The following is an 18,946-nucleotide window of genomic DNA, read 5'->3' as shown; positions in this document are numbered from 1 at the left end:
GTGAGGGAGGATCGCGCAGACTCTGACAGCCCTACCCAGCCGAGGGCCCCTGGTTTCCTGTCTCTCTTTTCGGGTTGTCTTCCTTCATGTTTGTGACACTTCTGTCCGGGACCTCTTCTCTACTAGCCTGTCTGTGTGCATATAGCTTATGTCCTCGTCTCAGCGACTGTCCGTGAGTCTATCTAGTGCCTGACTCTGGTCTCCAGCTCACCCTGTCGGTTTAGCTCTGGGTGGACCGTGCGCTCGGCGCCCCGCCTTTCTGTAGTATTATTGGTGGAGAGGTGCCGAGAAGGCGGTGCCTATCCCGCCGCTTAGTATCCCATTGGGCAGCAGGACGAAGAGGCTGGCCGGAGGCGGGCCGGGCTGGGAGGCGGGCGGGGCGGCTGGGGCCGAGCCCAGAGCCCCGGGCGGTCGCATTGTTTTCCTCCGCCGATCTGCGGCGGGAATAGGGGCTTCTACTCAGACCCAAGACTCTCGTAACCCGACAGCGCCTTGGAGCCTAAATCTAAGCACGATTCAGACAGGACGCTGGTCGCGTCTTGCCAGAGCCCCAACCACGGATTGCGAACTCTGCCCGAGCTAGGGGCCGCCTGCTGCTCCCTGGACCTTGCTGACCCGGATCTCGGAGCAAGTACCTTGGGGTAGGGATGTAGCTGCAGGGAGGGACAGGAGCGTCGCAAGAGGGTGTCAAGCTTCTGTGTGTCACAGGAACCCGAGTGGGTCCAGCGCGTCTTGTGCCTGGCAGAGTTAGGGTGCGTGGAGAAGAGAACCGTGGCCGAGCACAGCTGCACTGATGGGCGCAGGGTGTAGGCTTCTTTTCTGACATGGTCGTTGTCGTGTCCCGCAAGATTGGGGGTCATGGAAGGGGATTTTTTTTTTTTTTTGAAGCGCGCACAATGCAGAGGGTGGCAAGCCCCAGCACCTTGCCTCTCCCTCGGGAAACTGAGTCTCGAAAACCTGTGGAGAAGTAGACCTCGACGCCCCTACGGGGATTAGAACGGGGACAAGTCATTCTGGACTTTGGTGTAGGGGTTGCTTCCCTGTCCTTGTGCAGGCTGGAGTCTGAACACTCCTAGGGGGAGGGGTCGGCTTGGGCAAAGAGTCCAGGACCGGAGCCAGGGAGGAGCATGGTTCACCGAGCCCACCTCCACGCTTCACCTCATTCCGCCCGGGGCTTTGTTAGACTGGTCACCCACGGAGGAGAGCGGCCCTGGCGACAGCATCATAGCTCACTTACCCGCTCTGCGCGGGCCTAAGGCCCGCCCTCGGCTATTCCAGCCTCTAGCCCTGTTTCCCTAGTCTGGGAGACCCACCTCCGTCCCCCAAACCCAGATCTCCTTCCCACTTGATCTGCGCCTGCAGGCCCCTCCAGCCCCTCCTCCCGCTAACGTGGCTCTGGGACCCGGTCCCGGCCCAGACGCTGCTACCCGCCCCTCCTCGGAGCCCCGGATCCAGTGAGGGGGAGACACGTCGAGCCCCTGGCCCCAGGCCCATCTCACGCTAAGCTCATGCGAAGCTCCAGACACCTGGTTTATCCACGTTGGGGGTGGGTGGGAGGGAGGGTAAGTACAAAGCCTGGGACGGAGATCGAAGGATAGGGTAAAAGGATTTAGAGGCTCGGTGCACCCCCTGAGCCTCCTGAGGAAGGTGGGCAGGGGTGGGCAACCATGTCTATGGCTTCCTGCTATTGTCCCCGGCCTGCCTCCCTATTCCTTACCCTGCTCCTCTAGACACCAGCTATGACCTCGGCCACTCCCCAGTGGTAGCTGTCTGGCTAAGAGAAAAGAAGGGGCTGGCTGTTTCATCTTTCTATCAAGGGGAGGACCTAAAAGGAGAAAGAATGGCCAGGTCTCTCCTTGGGATTTCTCCAGGTCACAGCATGCCTGTCCCCAGGCCAGGGATTGGATGGGAGCCACCCAGATGTTGCTCCCCCAAACAGCTATGGGAAGCCCTCTTAAAGATGTATCATACTCGAGTCTAGTGGGCCAAGGAAAAGGCCAACCAAGTGTTTTTAGAGGCTGGACTAACCCAGCTGAAAGTGAGCGTGTGGGGGTCCTTAGTGTGGGAGATTAGGTAGTAGGGAAGCACTGTTTGCTCTCTGAGGAAATAAGGGGATGAGGGTACTTGCTATCAGAGCATTTAGCTTGGAAATGAAGAGCATGCAAATTAGATGCAAATTAGCCTCTATTGTCCCTAGCTAGGGAGCTTTTGCAGGAAGGCTGGTGGAGTCTGAAGGTTTTAACTCGGGAGTGGTCATCGGTCCCCACAACTCCCAGACAGCCCTTTCCCCAAGGCTAGTCCTGCAGTTCCAGGAGTTTCTGGCTAAAGGCCAAAAGCTACCCTCTTATCTTCCGGTGCAAAGCCGCCCTCATTTTGTAACCAAACAAAATGCACTCCCCCAATAGCATCTCCCCGACACTGGCTTCAACAGCTTTTCCCAGAATTTGCACATTTACTTTTAAAGGATGTAGTAAGGGAGATGTGATTTAGTCTTTTCCCTTCTTCTTTTGTCCCTTCCTCCCTTAGATCAGAGGGCCCTATCCCTCTTCATCCCCACAGGACCCACCACCCCAGGTAAGGAAAGAGGCAGGCTCCGACTGGGGTCAGGAAGAGGGTCTGGCTCTTTTCTCCACTTGCCAGAGACCAAAGTTGTTTCCAGGGTGAAGATAGCAGTTGCCCGGGGCAACTTGAGGGCAAGTAGGAGAGCATCGGAGACAAGCTGTGTCCTTTCTCTTCTGGGAGTATCAGCATCCGGAAACATGGGTTGGGGGAGGGAGGAAGACTCCCTTTCAAGGGAGGGGTCCTTAGGTAGCTAAGTGCTCTGCCTCTGGGGAAGGGGGGGTCATCATTAGGTGTTTCTACCCTGCCCCTTCCTCCAGCTCTCTTGGGGCCCACCTGACGTCAACCTCCCCACCAGTGACGCTACATTGGGCTTGGGTGGACACTTGGGTCCTGGCTTCAGGAGTGAAATTATTGGAGAGATGGAGGGGGCTTGCCCTGTAAGCCCAGAGTTTCTTCTTTAGAAGACTTGGAATGGACAACTGAGGCTTGTTGTGATCTGTCACAAAAGAAAGGACTCCTAGCTCCCTGCCCTGATTAATGGAGCCTCTTCAGCCCCTCACTTCGATTTCCAGGGAAGGCAGGAGGCTGGTATGCACCTCCCACAGTGGGTCTAGTCAGGGTCAGCTGACCGGGAGGCTGCTGGGTGGGAAGGAGACCTGTCTCACAGTTCCTTTCACCATATCCATCTTTTCTTGGACTTTGGGCTACAATTGCCTGTCATTGAATTATTTATATTTCAATTTCAGAGGCAGCCTGATGAGGGAAGAAGGGGAAAGCGGGGCACGTTCAGCCATTTCTTCTCACCCGTCCTTTCTATCCTTCGTTCAGCATAGGGGGTGGGTCTGCTCTTCTCCCCACATTGAGAACATGCATTGGTTCTTAGGAGCCAGGGAGGCAACAGGGGGCTCCAGGATGGGAGGGGGCCCAGTGGTCGAGGAGACAGCTGCAGCCAGAGCTAAATTTAGCCTCTGATCTGGCTTTGATGCAGATTCATTTTTGGCTAAGACAGCCCCTCCATGCACACCATATTCCCTCCCTGCCCAGCTTCTTCCTCAGCAATGGGAATGGCCCTGAAGTATGAGCTTAGGCTGGGTCAGTGACCCCAGGCTGTTTGTTCCTCTCCTTCTGTTCTTTCTCAGCCTTAGACAGGACCATGACTGCTGCCCAGCTGCTTTTGCCTGGGCGCAGTGCCTACATGACTCCCAGGGTGCTGTGGGGGTCTGTGAAGGGAGGAGCGAGCAGACTTGGTGCCCTCTTCCTCCTCCTAGTGCCAAGGAGTCACTATTTATAATGTTAAGGCTTCAGTGTCTAATTATAGCGGAGAAGGGGTTAGTGCAGGGGGGCAGGAGGTATCACCTACTGAATGTCCCAGCCCTAGGCAGGAGAGAGTTGGAAAGGCTGGGAGGGTGGAGGATTTGTTCTGTCCTTACCTGGGGGTCATACCAGCAGGCAGCACCCAACCAGTTTGGGCCAGTTGGAGAGGGAAGGGCCTTGAGTGACAGTGACAGCTGGCTGGGAGTGAGGCAGAGATGGCTCTTTGCCCCACCCCACAGGGTCTTCTGGGGATAGACCTGGGGAGGAGTCTGCCTGCAACAAGGGTAGAAAGAACTTAGTCCCTTCCCCCACTTTTCTGTCTCCCCACTTCAGGGCCAGCATATGGGTGAGGGGGTACTCCCTGGGGCTTGAGCTGCCCCGCACAGGATGCCCCGTGCCCCCCACTCCATGCCCTTGCTGCTGCTGTTGCTGCTGTCACTCCCCCAAGCCCAGACTGCCTTTCCCCAGGACCCCATCCCTCTGTTGACCTCTGACCTACAAGGTGAGTGCCCCACCCACTTTACCCTCTTGGGGGGATGCAAGTAGAGAATGAGACCCCTATGTCGGAGGAGGCAAGGAGTCAGGAGTCCAGATGTTTTCAGTTTTAAGGACGCTAAGAGAATGGCCAAGCAGAGGGGAACAAACAGGTGGAATGAGCTGGAACCACACTTTTCTCATCCCTGGGCTTTGTTTCCTCACTCAGAGGTAGTGTTGCTAGGCGGCTAAAAATGTGACCTCTAGCTGAACATGATGGTGCATGCTCACTGTCCCAGCACTTGGGAGTCTGAGGGAGGAAGATTGCTACAAGTCTGAGGAGATCTTGAGCTCTGTAGTGAGTTCCAGGCCAGTTGGGATTACATAGCAAGACCCTGTCTCAGCAGACAAACATGAGGAATGCCGGACCAAACCATAACAGGTCTGAACCCCCGCTCAGCTGCTCACTAGCTGTGTGACCTTGGTTAATGTTATCTAACCTTTCTTAGCCTCAGTTTCCACAGCAGTAAAAGGAAGATAATAATCATAGTGTTGTACCTCATGTTGTCACTCAGAGATTAAGTGAGGTGACAGATGTAACATAAATTAGGCACAGTCCTGAGAACACTGTCTGGCCCAAATTAAGCACTTTATGTTTGTGTGTTATTCTTAGCTACAACCCAGTGGTTCCTGAAACCCTTACTTCTCTGCCCACCAGAAAGCCTAGGTCTCACCATGACAGAAACCATAAACCCACTCTTTCAGAGAAAAGTCCTCATCTGTTTGGGCCTGTGTCATAGATGTTGGATTTAGATTCATTTTGGTTGGGCTACTAGGAGTAACTGTTGGGGGACAGATAAGACTAGCAAACGCTGTATCTGATGCAGTTCTCAGCACTCTCTGTTACATCATCTGTGAACCCTGGGTTTCCCCATAAACCAATACCTGAAGCTTTTATGCCCAGATAAGGTGGATAATAGAGTTGGTCACAATGGTGAAGTGTTGAAAAGTCTTGAGGAGGAATCCAAGAGGGGTAGGAGAAGCAGATGCATTAATTATGTATGAGTACATGTATGTAGGAGCTGTACTGACGAAACCTTTCCTGGGGAGACAAAACAGGTCTACTGACCAAGATAGGGAGGTATGGACACCACCAAAGTCCAACTTGGTGAACCAAATACTTTAACTGGTGGGGATTCTTACAGGAATGTGGGTGAGGGGTTACTTACAGGAGCAGAAATGACTCAAAGCTGCATCACCGAAGCCCACTCCAGCTTGGACAATAGCTTACACAGCTGGGAACTGGGAGCACTGCACAGCCTGCAGGCAGGGCACCTAGCGGACAGTGCTTTCCGGGAGCCTCAACTGGTCTCCTCCAGACAACTGGGCTGGTTTCTGCGTTTTCATTTGTTTGTTTGTTTTTTCCCCTACAAGAGTCTTCTTTTCAGCTCAGCTTCCTCTGAGGGGGACTCTCAGCTTTTATTGTTAACTCTGGTAGGAAAGGGGCCTATTGGTCAGTTTCAGGGAGTTCTTTAAGATGTTTTTTAGTTATTTACCTTCCTGCTTATGGAGCTGGCCTGCAAAATGGAATGTTTTAATCTCAAGGAGTCCAGAGGAGGTGGGGCTGCCTGGAGTTGGAGCTAGAGGTGGCTGTGTGTCACCTGATGTGGGTGCTGGGAATCGAACTCTGAACCTCTGGAAGAGTAGTACATGCTCTCAACCACTAAGCCATCACCAGTCCCTTGAAAGGAACTTTCTAAAACACAGGTGGTCCTAAGAAGGGACTTAGCCCAACTCTGGAGTCAGACAGACCCTGCTGCCTTCGTGGTAATCCTATAAACCCCTCAGGGCACTAAGCCTTGAAATGGGGCCAAGGTGACCCATAAGGATAATATATTAAGAAAGGAAAATCATTCAAATGACTCACATAGTACCTGATCAAAATTAAACGCTGTTGGTGGTGCTCTGTTTGTTTAACAGTTTTTATTTGGGGGGAGTGCACATGCCATGGTATATGAGTGGAGACCAAAAGATAACTTGGGAATTGGCTCTCTGCTTCCTCTGTGTGAACTTCATAATCAGGCTTGGCTGCAAGTACAAGTATTTCTAACCTCAGAGCCACTTCAATGTCCGTCCGTTCTTTCTTTCTTTCTTCCTTTCTTTCTCTCTTTCTTTCCTTCTTTCTAATTTGAGATAGCATCTTGCCTTTACTTGCTATGTAACCAAGACTGGCCTTAAACTCTCAGCAGTCCTCCTGCCTCAGCCTTTCCCAGTGCTGGTGTGTACCATTATGCCTAGCTACTGGTACTGTTTTTAGTAGTAGATTTTGGGCCTCTCTGTGGCTGGGCTCCATCTGGTAGGAAGTGTGTTGTCTCAGCTGCCATCCTCAGTACACCGCTGCACCTCCAGGTACCTCTCCGTCATCCTGGTTCCGGGGCCTGGAGGACGATGCTGTGGCTGCGGAACTTGGGCTGGACTTTCAGAGATTCCTGACCTTGAACCGGACCTTGCTTGTGGCTGCCCGGTAAAATGGCCGAGGCACCGTTTTGGGGCAGACATGCATGCTCCTGGGCAGACATGGGACCTGCATGGCCACTGCAGCATCTTGCAGGGGACACATGCAGGTGCACAAGCCATGGGACATGGACATGCTTGGACCCAGAGAACAAATGCCAAGGCGTGGAGTAAGGGGGAGGCTAGGGCGCAGGACTTTATGTGGCTTGGCCCTGAGCTGGTGAACATGGGTAAGGAGGGGCTAAGGAGCTCAGGCAGGGTGCCTCTGCTCAGCTCTGACCCCTCCTTACCTACCCTTCAGGGATCACGTTTTCTCCTTCGATCTTCAAGCCCAAGAAGAAGGGGAGGGGCTGGTGCCCAACAAGGTGAGGGGCTGTATGCGAGGAGGTGCAGGCAGGGAGCCAAAGCTGGGAAAGGTGTAACGGGGGTTCTGGGGGCTGAGAAGGAGTCATAATGTGAGGAGGGGTCCAGGTTGCCACATGACCTCTCTTCTTCCTGCAGTTTCTGACATGGCGGAGCCAAGACATGGAGAATTGTGCTGTCCGGGGAAAGCTGACGGTGAGGAGTGGAATAGAGTTGGAGGGGAGGCGAGGGCTGCCTTCAGGTAGTAGGCTGCCAGGACTACTTCTCACTCCCTTCCACCCTAGTGCAGACAAAGGGAAGAGAATTCACCCTTTTCAGTTCCCTTTACATGTCCCAGGAAAAAGGAAAGGGAGGTTCAGAGAGACCAGGGAGCTTGCTGCAAGCTAAGCGACAGCCGACAGCCTGAGACTTAGCCACACTGCTCTCACTGCTTCCTGTGACCCTGACTTCAGTTCCCGGCCTGTCACTGACCTACAATTTTGGGTTCTCTAGGACGAATGCTACAACTACATCCGTGTTCTTGTTCCCTGGGACTCGCAGACACTCCTTGCCTGTGGAACAAATTCCTTCAGCCCTGTGTGTCGCAGCTATGGGGTACTGAGGAAGAGGACTGGGAGGGGAATCCAATAAGCTTTCAGTTTGATGGGAAGGGCTGGGCATCTGGGGATGGGCAGGCGTGGGATACTAGAGTGAGAGGGGCTGGAGGAGGAGGTGGGTGCCTGTGCGCTGTAGGGCCAGACTCTAAAACCTCCAGGACTCTGCTTCCTCTGTCCCCAGATAACATCTCTGCAACAGGAGGGTGAGGAGCTGAGTGGGCAAGCTCGCTGCCCCTTTGATGCCACCCAGTCCACTGTGGCCATCTCTGCAGGTGTGCACCTGGGCATTCGAGAGGCAGGCATGTGAGGGGCTGGAGGGAGTTCCTCTCCCACCCTGGCCTCTCCCCCATGTCCCTGGGTGGAGGGTTGAGATAGGGGCTGGGACCATGCCTAGGTAGATAGACGGGTAGGCCAGTAGGAGACAAGCTGCAGATCCTGAGCTTTCTGTGACCCCACTCCCTCGTCTCTCCAGAGGGTAGTTTGTACTCAGCCACAGCAGCAGATTTCCAGGCCAGTGATGCTGTGGTTTACAGAAGCCTTGGATCTCAGCCCCCACTCCGTTCTGCAAAGTATGACTCCAAGTGGCTTCGAGGTCAGTCATCCTGGGAGCTAGACTGTGCCTGGAGAGGATACACTAGAATGTGTGGGGCATGAGTCTCTGAGCAGGTATAGATGCCCTTCCCTGTCTTCCTACCTCAGAGCCACACTTTGTCTATGCTTTGGAGCATGGAGACCATGTCTACTTCTTCTTCCGAGAAGTCTCTGTGGAGGACGCCCGCCTGGGGAGGGTAAGGAGCTGGGTACCAGGGATGGATTGCTGGACAGTTCTTCTGAGTCCTGAGGAAAGTTCTTGGCCCTAATTTTGAAAACAAATTCCTTGGAATCTTGACTCTTCCCCACACGACGCTGCATCTCCAGCTCTTACCTTGACCCAGAAGGGCCTGCTATATCATTTCTGTTCTCTGCTGTGACCCTGATATCTGTCTCTTGGAGCTCCTAAGTCACACTGTGCATCTCAACCAGCTGACCTGGGGCTCTCACCATCTCCTCCAGGTGCAGTTTTCCCGGGTGGCCCGGGTGTGTAAACGTGACATGGGTGGCTCGCCGCGGGCCTTGGATCGCCACTGGACATCCTTCCTTAAGCTGAGGCTCAACTGCTCCGTCCCCGGGGACTCTACCTTCTATTTTGATGTCTTACAGTCCTTAACTGGGCCCGTGAACCTGCATGGGCGCTCTGCCCTTTTTGGGGTCTTCACTACTCAGACCAATAGGTTGGTACCAGGTGGATTATGTGACCTAGTGCCACCCCTTTCCCCAGTATCCAAACTCCCTCTTAATGCTTACTGAGGAGGAGCTCCAAGCAGGGCCACTTTGCTGTCCTGGCCGGCCAGCCTTCCTCCCGAGGCTGCCCTCCCATGGTCTCTGCCGCTAACGTGGTGCACACAGGGCGGCTGTCACTTCTTACCTGGCAGGAGCTGTGCAGTCCCTGTCAACATCTACCTTGCATCTTTTCTGGCTCCCTCAGCATTCCTGGGTCTGCAGTCTGCGCCTTCTACCTAGATGACATTGAGCGTGGCTTTGAGGGCAAGTTCAAGGAGCAGAGGAGTCTGGATGGGGCCTGGACTCCTGTGTCTGAGGACAAAGTCCCCTCACCCAGGTAGGTACCCAGTATGGAGTGGCTTTTGGGGCAGAAGCAATTGCTACTCTTAATGTTGGGTTGTAAGGAGGTCATTGTGGTGCAAGGACAGGCCTGGGCTGGACTAAGGAGCTACAACAGGGGAGGGAAGAAACGGTGCAAGTGAGTCTGCTTGCAGGGGAGAAAAGGTAACCAGCCATGTTTGAGGGCATGGGGTTGGGGGCACAGAGCTTACCATCAGTTCTCTGCCCTAAGGCTGCCCCTCCCCATGTGCCCACCAGGCCAGGGTCCTGTGCAGGTGTGGGTGCAGCTGCCTTATTCTCCTCCTCTCAAGACCTGCCTGACGATGTCCTGCTCTTCATCAAGGCACACCCACTGCTGGATCCCGCTGTGCCACCTGCCACCCATCAACCTCTCCTCACTCTGACTAGCAGGTACTCACTGCCTCCTGCCCTCGGTCACTCCCTTCTTTCTCTGTGTGGCCCACGAGGCGAATCACACTGGGGGAGAGGACCTGTGAAGCAGTAAGAGAATGGGAAGCAAGGCATCTGGTGCTGCTGGAAGTGCTCAAGCTTTACTAGACATGTCCTCACCTGAAGCCTACCGCTCTAGGGCTCTACTGACCCAGGTAGCTGTGGATGGTATGGCTGGCCCCCACAGAAATACTACAGTCCTGTTTCTTGGCTCCAATGATGGGACAGTGCTGAAGGTGCTACCTCCAGGGGGACAGTCTCTGGGACCCGAGCCTATCATATTGGAAGAGATTGATGCCTACAGCCATGCCCGGTAAGTCCTTTGTGGGGGCAGGTGGGTGATGGGGATGGGGGAATAGGTTGGGTACTCCAGTGTTGGCCTGGCAGGATTAGAGGCTTGAAGTGGAGAAAGGGACTTGGTGAGAAGGCTCCACTGTTGGGTAGGGTGGCTCCATGGTTTGTGCCCTATCATTTCTTTCTTCCCATCAACTGTTTTGGGGACAGGCAGCCTTGCTGTCCCCATTCTGATTGCTTATGGCATCAAACTAGGTGCAGTGGGAAGCGGTCACCCCGAGCTGCTCGACGGATCATAGGGCTGGAGCTGGACACTGAGGGTCACAGGCTTTTTGTGGCCTTTCCTGGATGCATCGTCTACCTCTCTCTCAGCCGCTGTGCCCGGCATGGAGCATGTCAGAGGTGAGAGGAGCCTAAGGTCAGATGTGGCTTGGTGACACTTCCTGGGCTAGTAGGAGCTCAGAAAAACTCCCAAGTCTTGGTGGTGACAAGGAAATGGAGGAGAGGATGGGGCACCTTTTGTAGTCTGAAGTAGGCAGCCACTAGGGCCTGAAGCAGATTGGGGTGGATGGGATGGAAATGTGGGGGGTGGTGAGCCTCTCCAGCGCCAGGGTAAGCAGAGGGCAACAGTAGGGGTAGCAGCTTCACACTACTCAGTCTCCCCTAGGAGCTGCCTGGCTTCTCTGGACCCATACTGTGGATGGCATCGGTTCCGAGGCTGTGTGAATATCAGGGGACCTGGAGGGTAAGTGAGGAGCCCCTGGGTCTCTGAGGAGAGTGTACAGCAGAGTGCAGAGCCACAGTGAGCCACCCCCTTTTCCTTCTAGGACTGATGTGGATCTGACTGGGAACCAGGAATCCATGGAGCATGGTGACTGCCAAGGTAAAGACAAGGGATGGCTGCAGCCACAGCCAAAGTTGCATGTGACCGTGATGGCTGCCGACAATATCCCAGGCTTGGCCATTTGTCTTTCTCAGCATCTGTACCAGCTACCTCTCTCAATTCCCTCACTCTCACCCTCTCTCATAGATGGAGCGACCGGGAGTCAGTCTGGCCCTGGAGATTCTGCCTATGGTGAGTCTTGTGGCCTCAGTGTTCTTTTCCCTTAGCCCACACAACCAGATCTGTTTGGGCTATCAGCAGACCAGCACCATGAACAGTCAGATTCGACACTGGAATTCGGACTCCTGGGTTCCAAAGGGGGTGGGGGACTCTTGGTGGTATCATGGGTGGAGAGCATATGTCTCACTGGCTCTGACCTGGTCTCTGTTACCAGTGCTTCTGGGTCCTGGCCCTTCCCCTGAGACCCCCAGTTCCCCCAGTGATGCCCACCCAGGGCCCCAGTCTTCCACTCTTGGAGCTCACACTCAGGGTAAGGGGGTCACCTGGGAGGGACAGTATTGCAGCGTGGAACTGCTGAGTCTCAGAGTTCTAAGCCGGGTACTGATTGGTGTTTGATGCCCACTAACACCTGTTTGGAACCTCCCTTCACCACAGCTGGACATCCCAGCCAGTGTCCTGCACGGGCAATTTGGCAGTTGTTCTTGGCATGGCTACAGGGGCTACAACTGGTATCGGGATACCCCAGACCAGTGCTCTAGCCTGTGTGTTTAGGGATCCTGAGACTGTGTGGAATGAAGCTGAAAGGCAGCATGAAAACTTGCTGTTGGCCCCACCTGTGCCCATTCTGTGCACCAACTACCCTAAAGCTGAGCCTCCCCCCTCCTTCTCGGTCGGCAGGCGTGCGCAGGGACCTTTCCCCAGCCTCAGCCTCCCGATCCATCCCCATCCCACTCCTCCTGGCCTGTGTGGCGGCGGCCTTCGCTTTGGGCGCCTCAGTCTCCGGCCTCTTGGTGTCCTGTGCTTGTCGTCGCGCGAACCGCCGTCGGAGCAAGGACATCGAGACCCCGGGGCTGCCGCGCCCCCTCTCCCTTCGCAGTCTGGCGAGGCTGCACGGTGGCGGTCCTGAGCCCCCGCCTCCGCCCAAGGATGGTGATGCGGCGCAAACGCCCCAGCTCTACACTACCTTCCTGCCTCCGCCCGAGGGCGGATCCCCACCGGAGCTGGCCTGCCTGCCCACCCCGGAGACCACGCCCGAGCTGCCGGTGAAGCACCTCCGTGCCTCCGGGGGTCCCTGGGAGTGGAACCAGAACGGGAACAACGCTTCGGAGGGCCCAGGCCGCCCACGGGGCTGCAGCGCGGCGGGCGGGCCCGCCCCGCGCGTGTTGGTGAGGCCACCGCCCCCTGGCTGCCCCGGGCAGGCGGTGGAGGTGACCACGCTGGAGGAACTGCTGCGCTACCTGCACGGCCCGCAGCCGCCCAGGAAGGGCAGCGAACCTCTCGCCTCCGCCCCGTTCACCTCCCGGCCGCCTGCCTCGGAGCCCGGCGCCGCCTTGTTCGTGGACTCCAGCCCGATGCCTCGTGATTGCGTGCCGCCGCTGAGGCTCGACGTGCCGCCCGACGGCAAGCGCGCGGCCCCGAGCGGGCGGCCTGCTCTTTCGGCCCCGGCTCCACGCCTGGGCGTCAGCGGCAGCCGAAGATTGCCCTTCCCCACGCACCGGGCGCCCCCGGGCCTGCTCACGCGAGTCCCCTCGGGAGGCCCGTCCAGGTACTCCGGGGGGCCCGGGAGGCACCTCCTGTACCTGGGCCGGCCCGACGGCCACCGCGGCCGCTCCCTGAAGAGGGTGGACGTGAAGTCTCCACTGTCGCCCAAACCGCCCCTCGCCACACCGCCGCAGCCCGCCCCGCACGGCGGCCATTTTAACTTCTGACAGAAGCTGCTTGCGCCCGTCGAGGCGCTGGAGGCCTAGGCCTGCGGAGGCCGCTGGCCTTCCCGGACTCCAAGAGTCTCCCGGGGTCCCCTCTCGCCTCGGTTTATTTATTGACTGTCTTTCCCCCTGTCCTTTGGCGAGGAGCTCGCCGCTCGGAGCGCCAGCATTTCAGGGGACCTGGCCGACTCCCACTCCCCGCTCCCTTCCAGCCACGCTGCCTTAACTCGCCGCTCCGGACTCCCGCGGACTGGGCCCCGGGCGGGCCGGCCGGGGCTGGAGCCGCGCGCTGTGTACAGAGTCCTCGGGCCTCCTGGGGCCGGGACGTGCCTCCTCCTACTGTGTAGGAGCCCCCACCCCTCGCTTCCCAATACAGCCGTGTCCCCCAGCCGCTGCCTGACTTTCTCGCGGTGCGGGAGGGGAAGGAGGGCGGGGCCGCCCGGCCCTCTGGGTACCTGTGCTCCTGAAAGTCTGCCTCCACTTCAGCTCGGCCCCCAAGTCTCTCCGGAGCAATTGGCTTGGCGGGTGTCCCACCGGGGTTAATCAGGAAAGGTTTCCTGAAGGAGGCAAGCAAAGACCTGGTGTGTGTAGGATGAGCCGGGGCCCAGGAGAGCAGTGGGTACTGATTGGGGGTGCTGGGGAAGGCGCTCAGCACGTATCTGGATAGAGGTCAGGCACCTTTCCACGGCCTACACTATGGGGTGGGAGAGGGAACTTTTGGAGAAATAAAACGAAGCTGCTGCGTGATTTGAATTTCACATCAGCAAATCTTGTCCTAGAAAGAGAACTTGGCTTAGAAGGATTTGGGCTGCTTGTGCGGTAGGCTGCAAAGCAAAACAAAAGCCAGCAGAAGATGAGCCCTTTAAGAGGCGAGGGTTTGCCCCAGCGGTTGATTCTCTGTCCTAAGGGGCAGTTCCAGCTGCTTGCTAGCCCAGGGCTAGAGAGACTCATGTGTGTCCCTCGCGATGCTCCAAGACTCTGGCTACAGATAGCTGCACAATATCCTGGGTATCAAAAAGAAAGATGACCCGGAACGCTTGTCCCACCCACCGCCCTGGCGCTAGGACCACTTAAAGCCTCTCGTGGGTGCTGGCTGCGTTGGAGGATTTGAGGGAATTTGGCGGGCGCGTGTCAACACTATCCGCCCTTTTCCACCTCCAGGCCACTTCCCGTTGGCGCCTCCTAGAGGTCCGACCAAGCCCTGCAGCTGAATAAGCTGTCAGTTCTCTGGTTGCTTGAATGTTCTGAGAACTATTTGGTCAAAAGTTCCAAGTGTATGGTTTACCTCTTCATCTTTACCTTTGGAATGGTAACTGCCTTAAGCTTCCTTTCCCATCTGAAATAATAGGGTCGAAAGACTCAAATACTATAATGTGCAAATGCCTTGTGAAAGAAATCCTGAGATGGTGGTTCCTCCCGTCTCACTAGTTTCGGCTGTGTGTATACCTAAACCAACTTTTGTGTCGGCTTTTACTAGACACATTTTCTCTTTGCATTATAAATTCAACGTAGAGATTTCCCCTCAAGGTTTTTAGCCCTCTAAATGTCTCTTAACGCAGTTCAGGTGAACGTAAGCTAATTCTAATTGGCCAAGGGTCTTTCAGAATGTAACATCTCTTAACTTGGGGCGTTTTTTTTTTGCCAGGTTCAGTTTATTCCTCCTTGGGAACCTTAAGGTGAGATGGGCTGTTGTTAGTATCCTAAACAGTGCTGAGGTACGAGGAAGAGGGGATTTAAGTCACCTGGCTAATTAATCTCTTCAAAGCATGATAGCTAGTGAAGGGTGCATGGAGCAGGAGGAACTTGAATTCTGTGCTATAGCTAGTCTCTCTCAAAAGATGAAGAAGAGGGACAAGATGGTTCAGTGGGTGAAGTGCTTGCCTGCCTAGTCTAGTTACCAGAAGCTCATGGTGGAAAGAGAACTCTCTAAAACTATCGTCCCACCTCCACATGTGTGGCATTGCAAGCAACCCCCTCCCCCAATCTCTCTCATACAAATCCTGAAGATGAAAGAGGGCCTGGGATACAGCTCTGTTGGTGGAAGGCACTGCGGCATGTACTGACAATACTCAGTCTTAATCCAAGCACCTTCAGACAGGGAGTGGTGGTGCCTGCCTATAATTCCAGCACCCTGGAAAGAGGCAAGAGGTCTGCAGATTGAAGGGCAGCTTGGGCTATGCTGTGAGATGGTATCAGGAAAGAACGAAGGCAAAGACGGAGAAAAGGTCACGCAAATGGCAGGTTTGAGATTGGCTTAAACTATGAGACTCAAAATCAGCCCCAAAATAAAACCAGATTTGTAAGGAACTAAACTGACTACAGCACTCGAGAGGCACAGCTCCGGTATACATAAGTCCCAGGCCAGCCAGGGTAGCACAGGAAGACCCAGTCCCAGCAAAAAGAATAGAAGCACAGTTATCCCCAATGACTATATGGGATTGATTCTAGGACAGTTAACACATCTAAAAAAAGAGCCTGTGGAAATTCAAGTCCCTCATATAAAAGGACCCATGCCCATGCCATGTGACCCATGCCCAGCCTGTGCTATACTTTAAATCATCTCTAGGTTACTTAACAGCACCCAATACAATGTAAATAGCAAACATTTTTTGAAACAAGGTTGTCCTCCAATACGTAGTAGATGCTATCTTTGACCTGATCCTCCAGCAGCCTTAGACTCACAGGTTCTGGGATGACAGATAGGAGCTTCCCAGTGTGAATTTATGGTGTACGCTCTATGATGAAGCAAATCTGTTCAGTACACACAGTTTCTCCCCAACAAACCCGGGGCCCCAGTGTAGACAGACGCCATCATGGAGCTACAGCTCGGCTCTCATCCCAGGATTCTTGCGGGTAGCAGCACTTTACAGTTCAGTGTCCTGCTGTATTTACTTATCAGTGTTTATCAAGAGGAACCCAGAGCAAGTGAAAGCAACTGTGTTGCAATAAGAACAAGTCCTTAGGCTCTTCCTTGAAACCCTTTTTGTTTTTTTTGGTTCTTTTTTTCGGAGCTGGGGATCGAACCCAGGGCCTTGCGCTTCCTAGGCAAGCGCTCTACCACTGAGCTAAATCCCCAACCCTTTGAAACCCTTTGTAGTTTCACTAAACCTCTCTAAGCAGTCGCCCTTCCCCACCCCACCCCACCCCACACACATGATGTTTCTCGGTAGCTTTGGCTGCCCTGGAATCCACTCTGTAGACAAGGCTGGCCTCCAACTCCGAGATCTGCCTGTCTCTACTTCCCAAGTGCTGGGATCAAAAGTGTGCACCACTATGTCTGGGTCTCAATTTATTTTCTAAGGAATGGAAAAAAAAAATACGATAACAGATTTGTCAGGCATGTAAATACATAGGCTTAAACCAAGCAGGTTAGGTAGGTGTGTGGTGGGCCACGGTTATCTCACTTCCTCGGAGTCTGAGTCAGGAACATTGTGAATCCAAGGCAAGCCTGAACAACATAGCTTCCTCTCACCATCTCGAAAAAGCCCCACAATTAAGTGTTCTGTAGGACATGGTTATTTGCCCAAAATAACATAGGCCACCACCAAAGAGGCAATCCCTTATTACTCATGAAAACGTTCTACTGGCAGATTTAATAGTGGATGATAAATTAAGGGTTAGTTGCAGACATTATTGCTAAAAATGGAAAGACAGACAAATGTCCTTTAAGTACAATTAAAAAATCTGCTTGGCAGAGTTTTGTTTCTGCTTTTTTCAGGGTCGCGTGCATCCCAGGCTGGCATTGAACTTCTGACTCTCCTGCCTTCATCTGCTAAGAGCTGGGATTACAGGTGTGTGTTTCCTCTTCTTTTTTTTTTTTTTTTTTTTTTTTTTTTTTTTGGTTCTTTTTTTCCGAGCTGGGGATCGAACCCAGGCCTTTGCGCCCTAGGCAAGCACTCTACCACTGAGCTAAATCCCCAACCCCTTCTTCTTCTTCTTTTTTTTTTTTTTTTTTTTTGAGCTGGGGACCGGAACCCAGGGCCTTGCGATCGGTAGGCAAACGCTCTACCACTGAACTAAATCCCCAACCCCGAGTTTCCTCTTCTGATGGGTAGTTTTTAACACCACAATATCAGCCCTCTTTGTTATAAGGAAAAGCAGGATATGACAGGAGCCTCATCCTCGGGGATCTCCGAGCTAATTTCTCAGAAGCATCCTAAGAGATTATGGGGAAAGCAGGGCCTCAGCAGGCTGAAGCCATCAGGTGTCTAAGGCTTTGGGGACTTGAGACTCAAAAGGTTCCACAATCAAGAGAGCTTCAAAAGCTGTTCAGCATCTTGGGTTCTTTAGGGGCAAAGTCACAAGGGCTTGGACTATTTATTACTCAAGTTTGCTGCTTCTTAATGCTGTCACCCCAAGCTTTGGAGCACACAGCTATGAGTCACTGTCATTCGACAGGTAGATGACCCTTTAGAGCTGTTGACTCCTTACGTTTACGGTTATACAGGTGGGACAAAGCTCACACACACTGCTAGCCTAGCAAGCCTGAAGCTCTGAGGTCAATCCCTAGTAGCGGGTTAACAGAGTTGTAATCCCAGTGGCAGGAGGGATGTGAGTAGAGCCAGGAGGATCAGAAGTTCAAGATAATGCTGAACACTGAATTTGAGGTTAGCCTGGGAAACAAGAGGCCGTATCTCAGAAAAGGAAAAAGAAAGAAAGAAGGAAAGAAAGCAAAGAAAGAAAGGAAGGAGAGAGAGAGGGAGGAAAGAAAGAAGAAAGGGAGGAAGGAAAGGAAGAAAGAGAGAGAGAAAGAAAAGAAAGAAAGAAAGCAGGTTATATGCATAAACCCAGATTTAGTGGAATAGATATGTGATCCAGCTACTCAGGAGCCTGAGGCAGTAGGATTGCCACGAATTAGAGGACAGACTGGACTATAGTGAGACGTTGAGAGAGACATGTGTGTGTGTGTGTGTGTGTGTGAGAGAGAGAGAGAGAGAGAGAGAGGGAGGGAGGGGAGGGAGAGAGAGAGAGAGAGAGAGAGAGAGAGAGAGAGAGAGAGAGAAAGCTGGAGGTAGTATTTGTCTTCAGAGGAGCAGTGACTTGGTCAGGGATTTAATGGAAGCCAGGGTGACCTCAAGAGAGGGAGCCTGGGAAGTTATACACTGATATACTTACTGTCTGTTTTGTTCATTTCTGATTTTTTAAAAATTTTTTTCTTTTTCTTTTTCTTTTTTCTCGGAGCTGGGGACCGAACCCAGGGCCTTGCGCTTTCTAGGCAAGCGCTCTACCACTGAGCTAAATCCCCAACCCCCTGATTTTTTTTAAAGTGTCACTTGCTTTTATGTGTGATTGTGTTTTGTGCACTTGTATGTCTGTGTACCACATGAATGCCTGGTGACTACAGAAACCAGCAAAGGGCATCAGATCCCCTGGAACTAGAGTTACAGGTGGTTATGAGCTGCCATGTGGGTGCTGGGATTGAACCTGGGTCCTCTGGAAGCACAGCCAGTGCTCTTAACTGATGAGCAATCTCCCTGGCTAGCTTCTGATTTTAAAGGTTTGTTTTTATTTTAGGTGTATGAGTGCTTTGCTTGCATACATCTGTGTACCATGTGTATACCTGGTTCCTACAGACGGCAGAAAAAGGTGTCCCATCCCAGACCTCCTGCAGTTGGAGTTCACCTATAGTTATGGGCCATCATGTAGGTGCAAGGAATCAAACCTGGGATCCTCTGCAAGAGCAGTAAATACGCTGAGCCATCTCTCAAGCCCCACCTCTAGTTTCTTAAATGCAATCTGAGATGCATTTAGATGTCTAACGCAGCCCAACTAGTTGGCTCACCCAATAAAGGCACTTGCCACCAAGCCTTTTTATTCAGTCTGGAACCTTAGCCCATGGAATGATGCCACCCACATTCAGCGTGGGTCTTTCTACCTCAAATAACCCAATCCGGAAGCTCTCTCATAGGCATGCCCAGAAACTTGTGTCTTAAGTGATTCTATGTCCTGTC

General features: G+C 53.6%; 1 protein-coding gene across 10 annotated transcripts; it reads left to right on the top strand.

Moving 5' to 3' along the window:
• Window positions 1-397: 397 nt before the first annotated feature.
• Sema6c (semaphorin 6C) lies at window positions 398-13,763 on the top strand. Of its 10 annotated transcripts, none has more exons than XM_032897762.1 (20): window positions 398-631; window positions 2,527-2,574; window positions 3,309-3,398; window positions 4,210-4,378; window positions 6,760-6,874; window positions 7,166-7,229; window positions 7,366-7,422; window positions 7,720-7,821; window positions 8,005-8,095; window positions 8,296-8,415; window positions 8,523-8,611; window positions 8,877-9,094; window positions 9,349-9,480; window positions 9,741-9,893; window positions 10,072-10,245; window positions 10,482-10,628; window positions 10,894-10,971; window positions 11,054-11,109; window positions 11,257-11,301; window positions 11,968-13,763. In XM_032897762.1, the coding sequence occupies exons 4-20, from the start codon at window positions 4,264-4,266 to the stop codon at window positions 12,996-12,998; spliced, it is 2,787 nt and encodes a 928-aa protein (XP_032753653.1). In that variant the 5' UTR covers window positions 398-631; window positions 2,527-2,574; window positions 3,309-3,398; window positions 4,210-4,263; the 3' UTR covers window positions 12,999-13,763. The 10 variants fall into 10 exon arrangements, with proteins under 10 accessions (XP_032753653.1, XP_032753651.1, XP_032753655.1 ...); XM_032897760.1 differs by having other exon boundaries at window positions 398-641; XM_032897769.1 differs by lacking the exon at window positions 398-631 and adding an exon at window positions 11,504-11,599 and having other exon boundaries at window positions 1,576-2,574.
• Window positions 13,764-18,946: the final 5,183 nt, after the last annotated feature.

The sequence above is a fragment of the Rattus rattus genome, chromosome 3 (genome assembly GCF_011064425.1).
Source record: "Rattus rattus isolate New Zealand chromosome 3, Rrattus_CSIRO_v1, whole genome shotgun sequence".
Taxonomy (NCBI): Eukaryota; Metazoa; Chordata; class Mammalia; order Rodentia; family Muridae; genus Rattus; species Rattus rattus.
The sequence above is the reverse complement of the archived record's forward strand: the minus strand, read 5'-3'. Positions and strand labels throughout refer to the sequence as shown.

What these genes read in the sequence shown, in the direction of transcription:
- Sema6c (XM_032897769.1), top strand. Translation starts at nt 4,264, where the DNA reads ATGCCCCGTGCCCCCCACTCCATGCCCTTGCTGCTGCTGTTGCTGCTG. An exon ending in TTCACTACTCAGACCAATAG is followed by an intron (nt 9,095 to 9,348) that starts GTTGGTACCAGG and finishes TGGCTCCCTCAG; the next exon opens with CATTCCTGGGTCTGCAGTCT. An exon ending in TCTTGGAGCTCACACTCAGG is followed by an intron (nt 11,600 to 11,967) that starts GTAAGGGGGTCA and finishes CTCGGTCGGCAG; the next exon opens with GCGTGCGCAGGGACCTTTCC.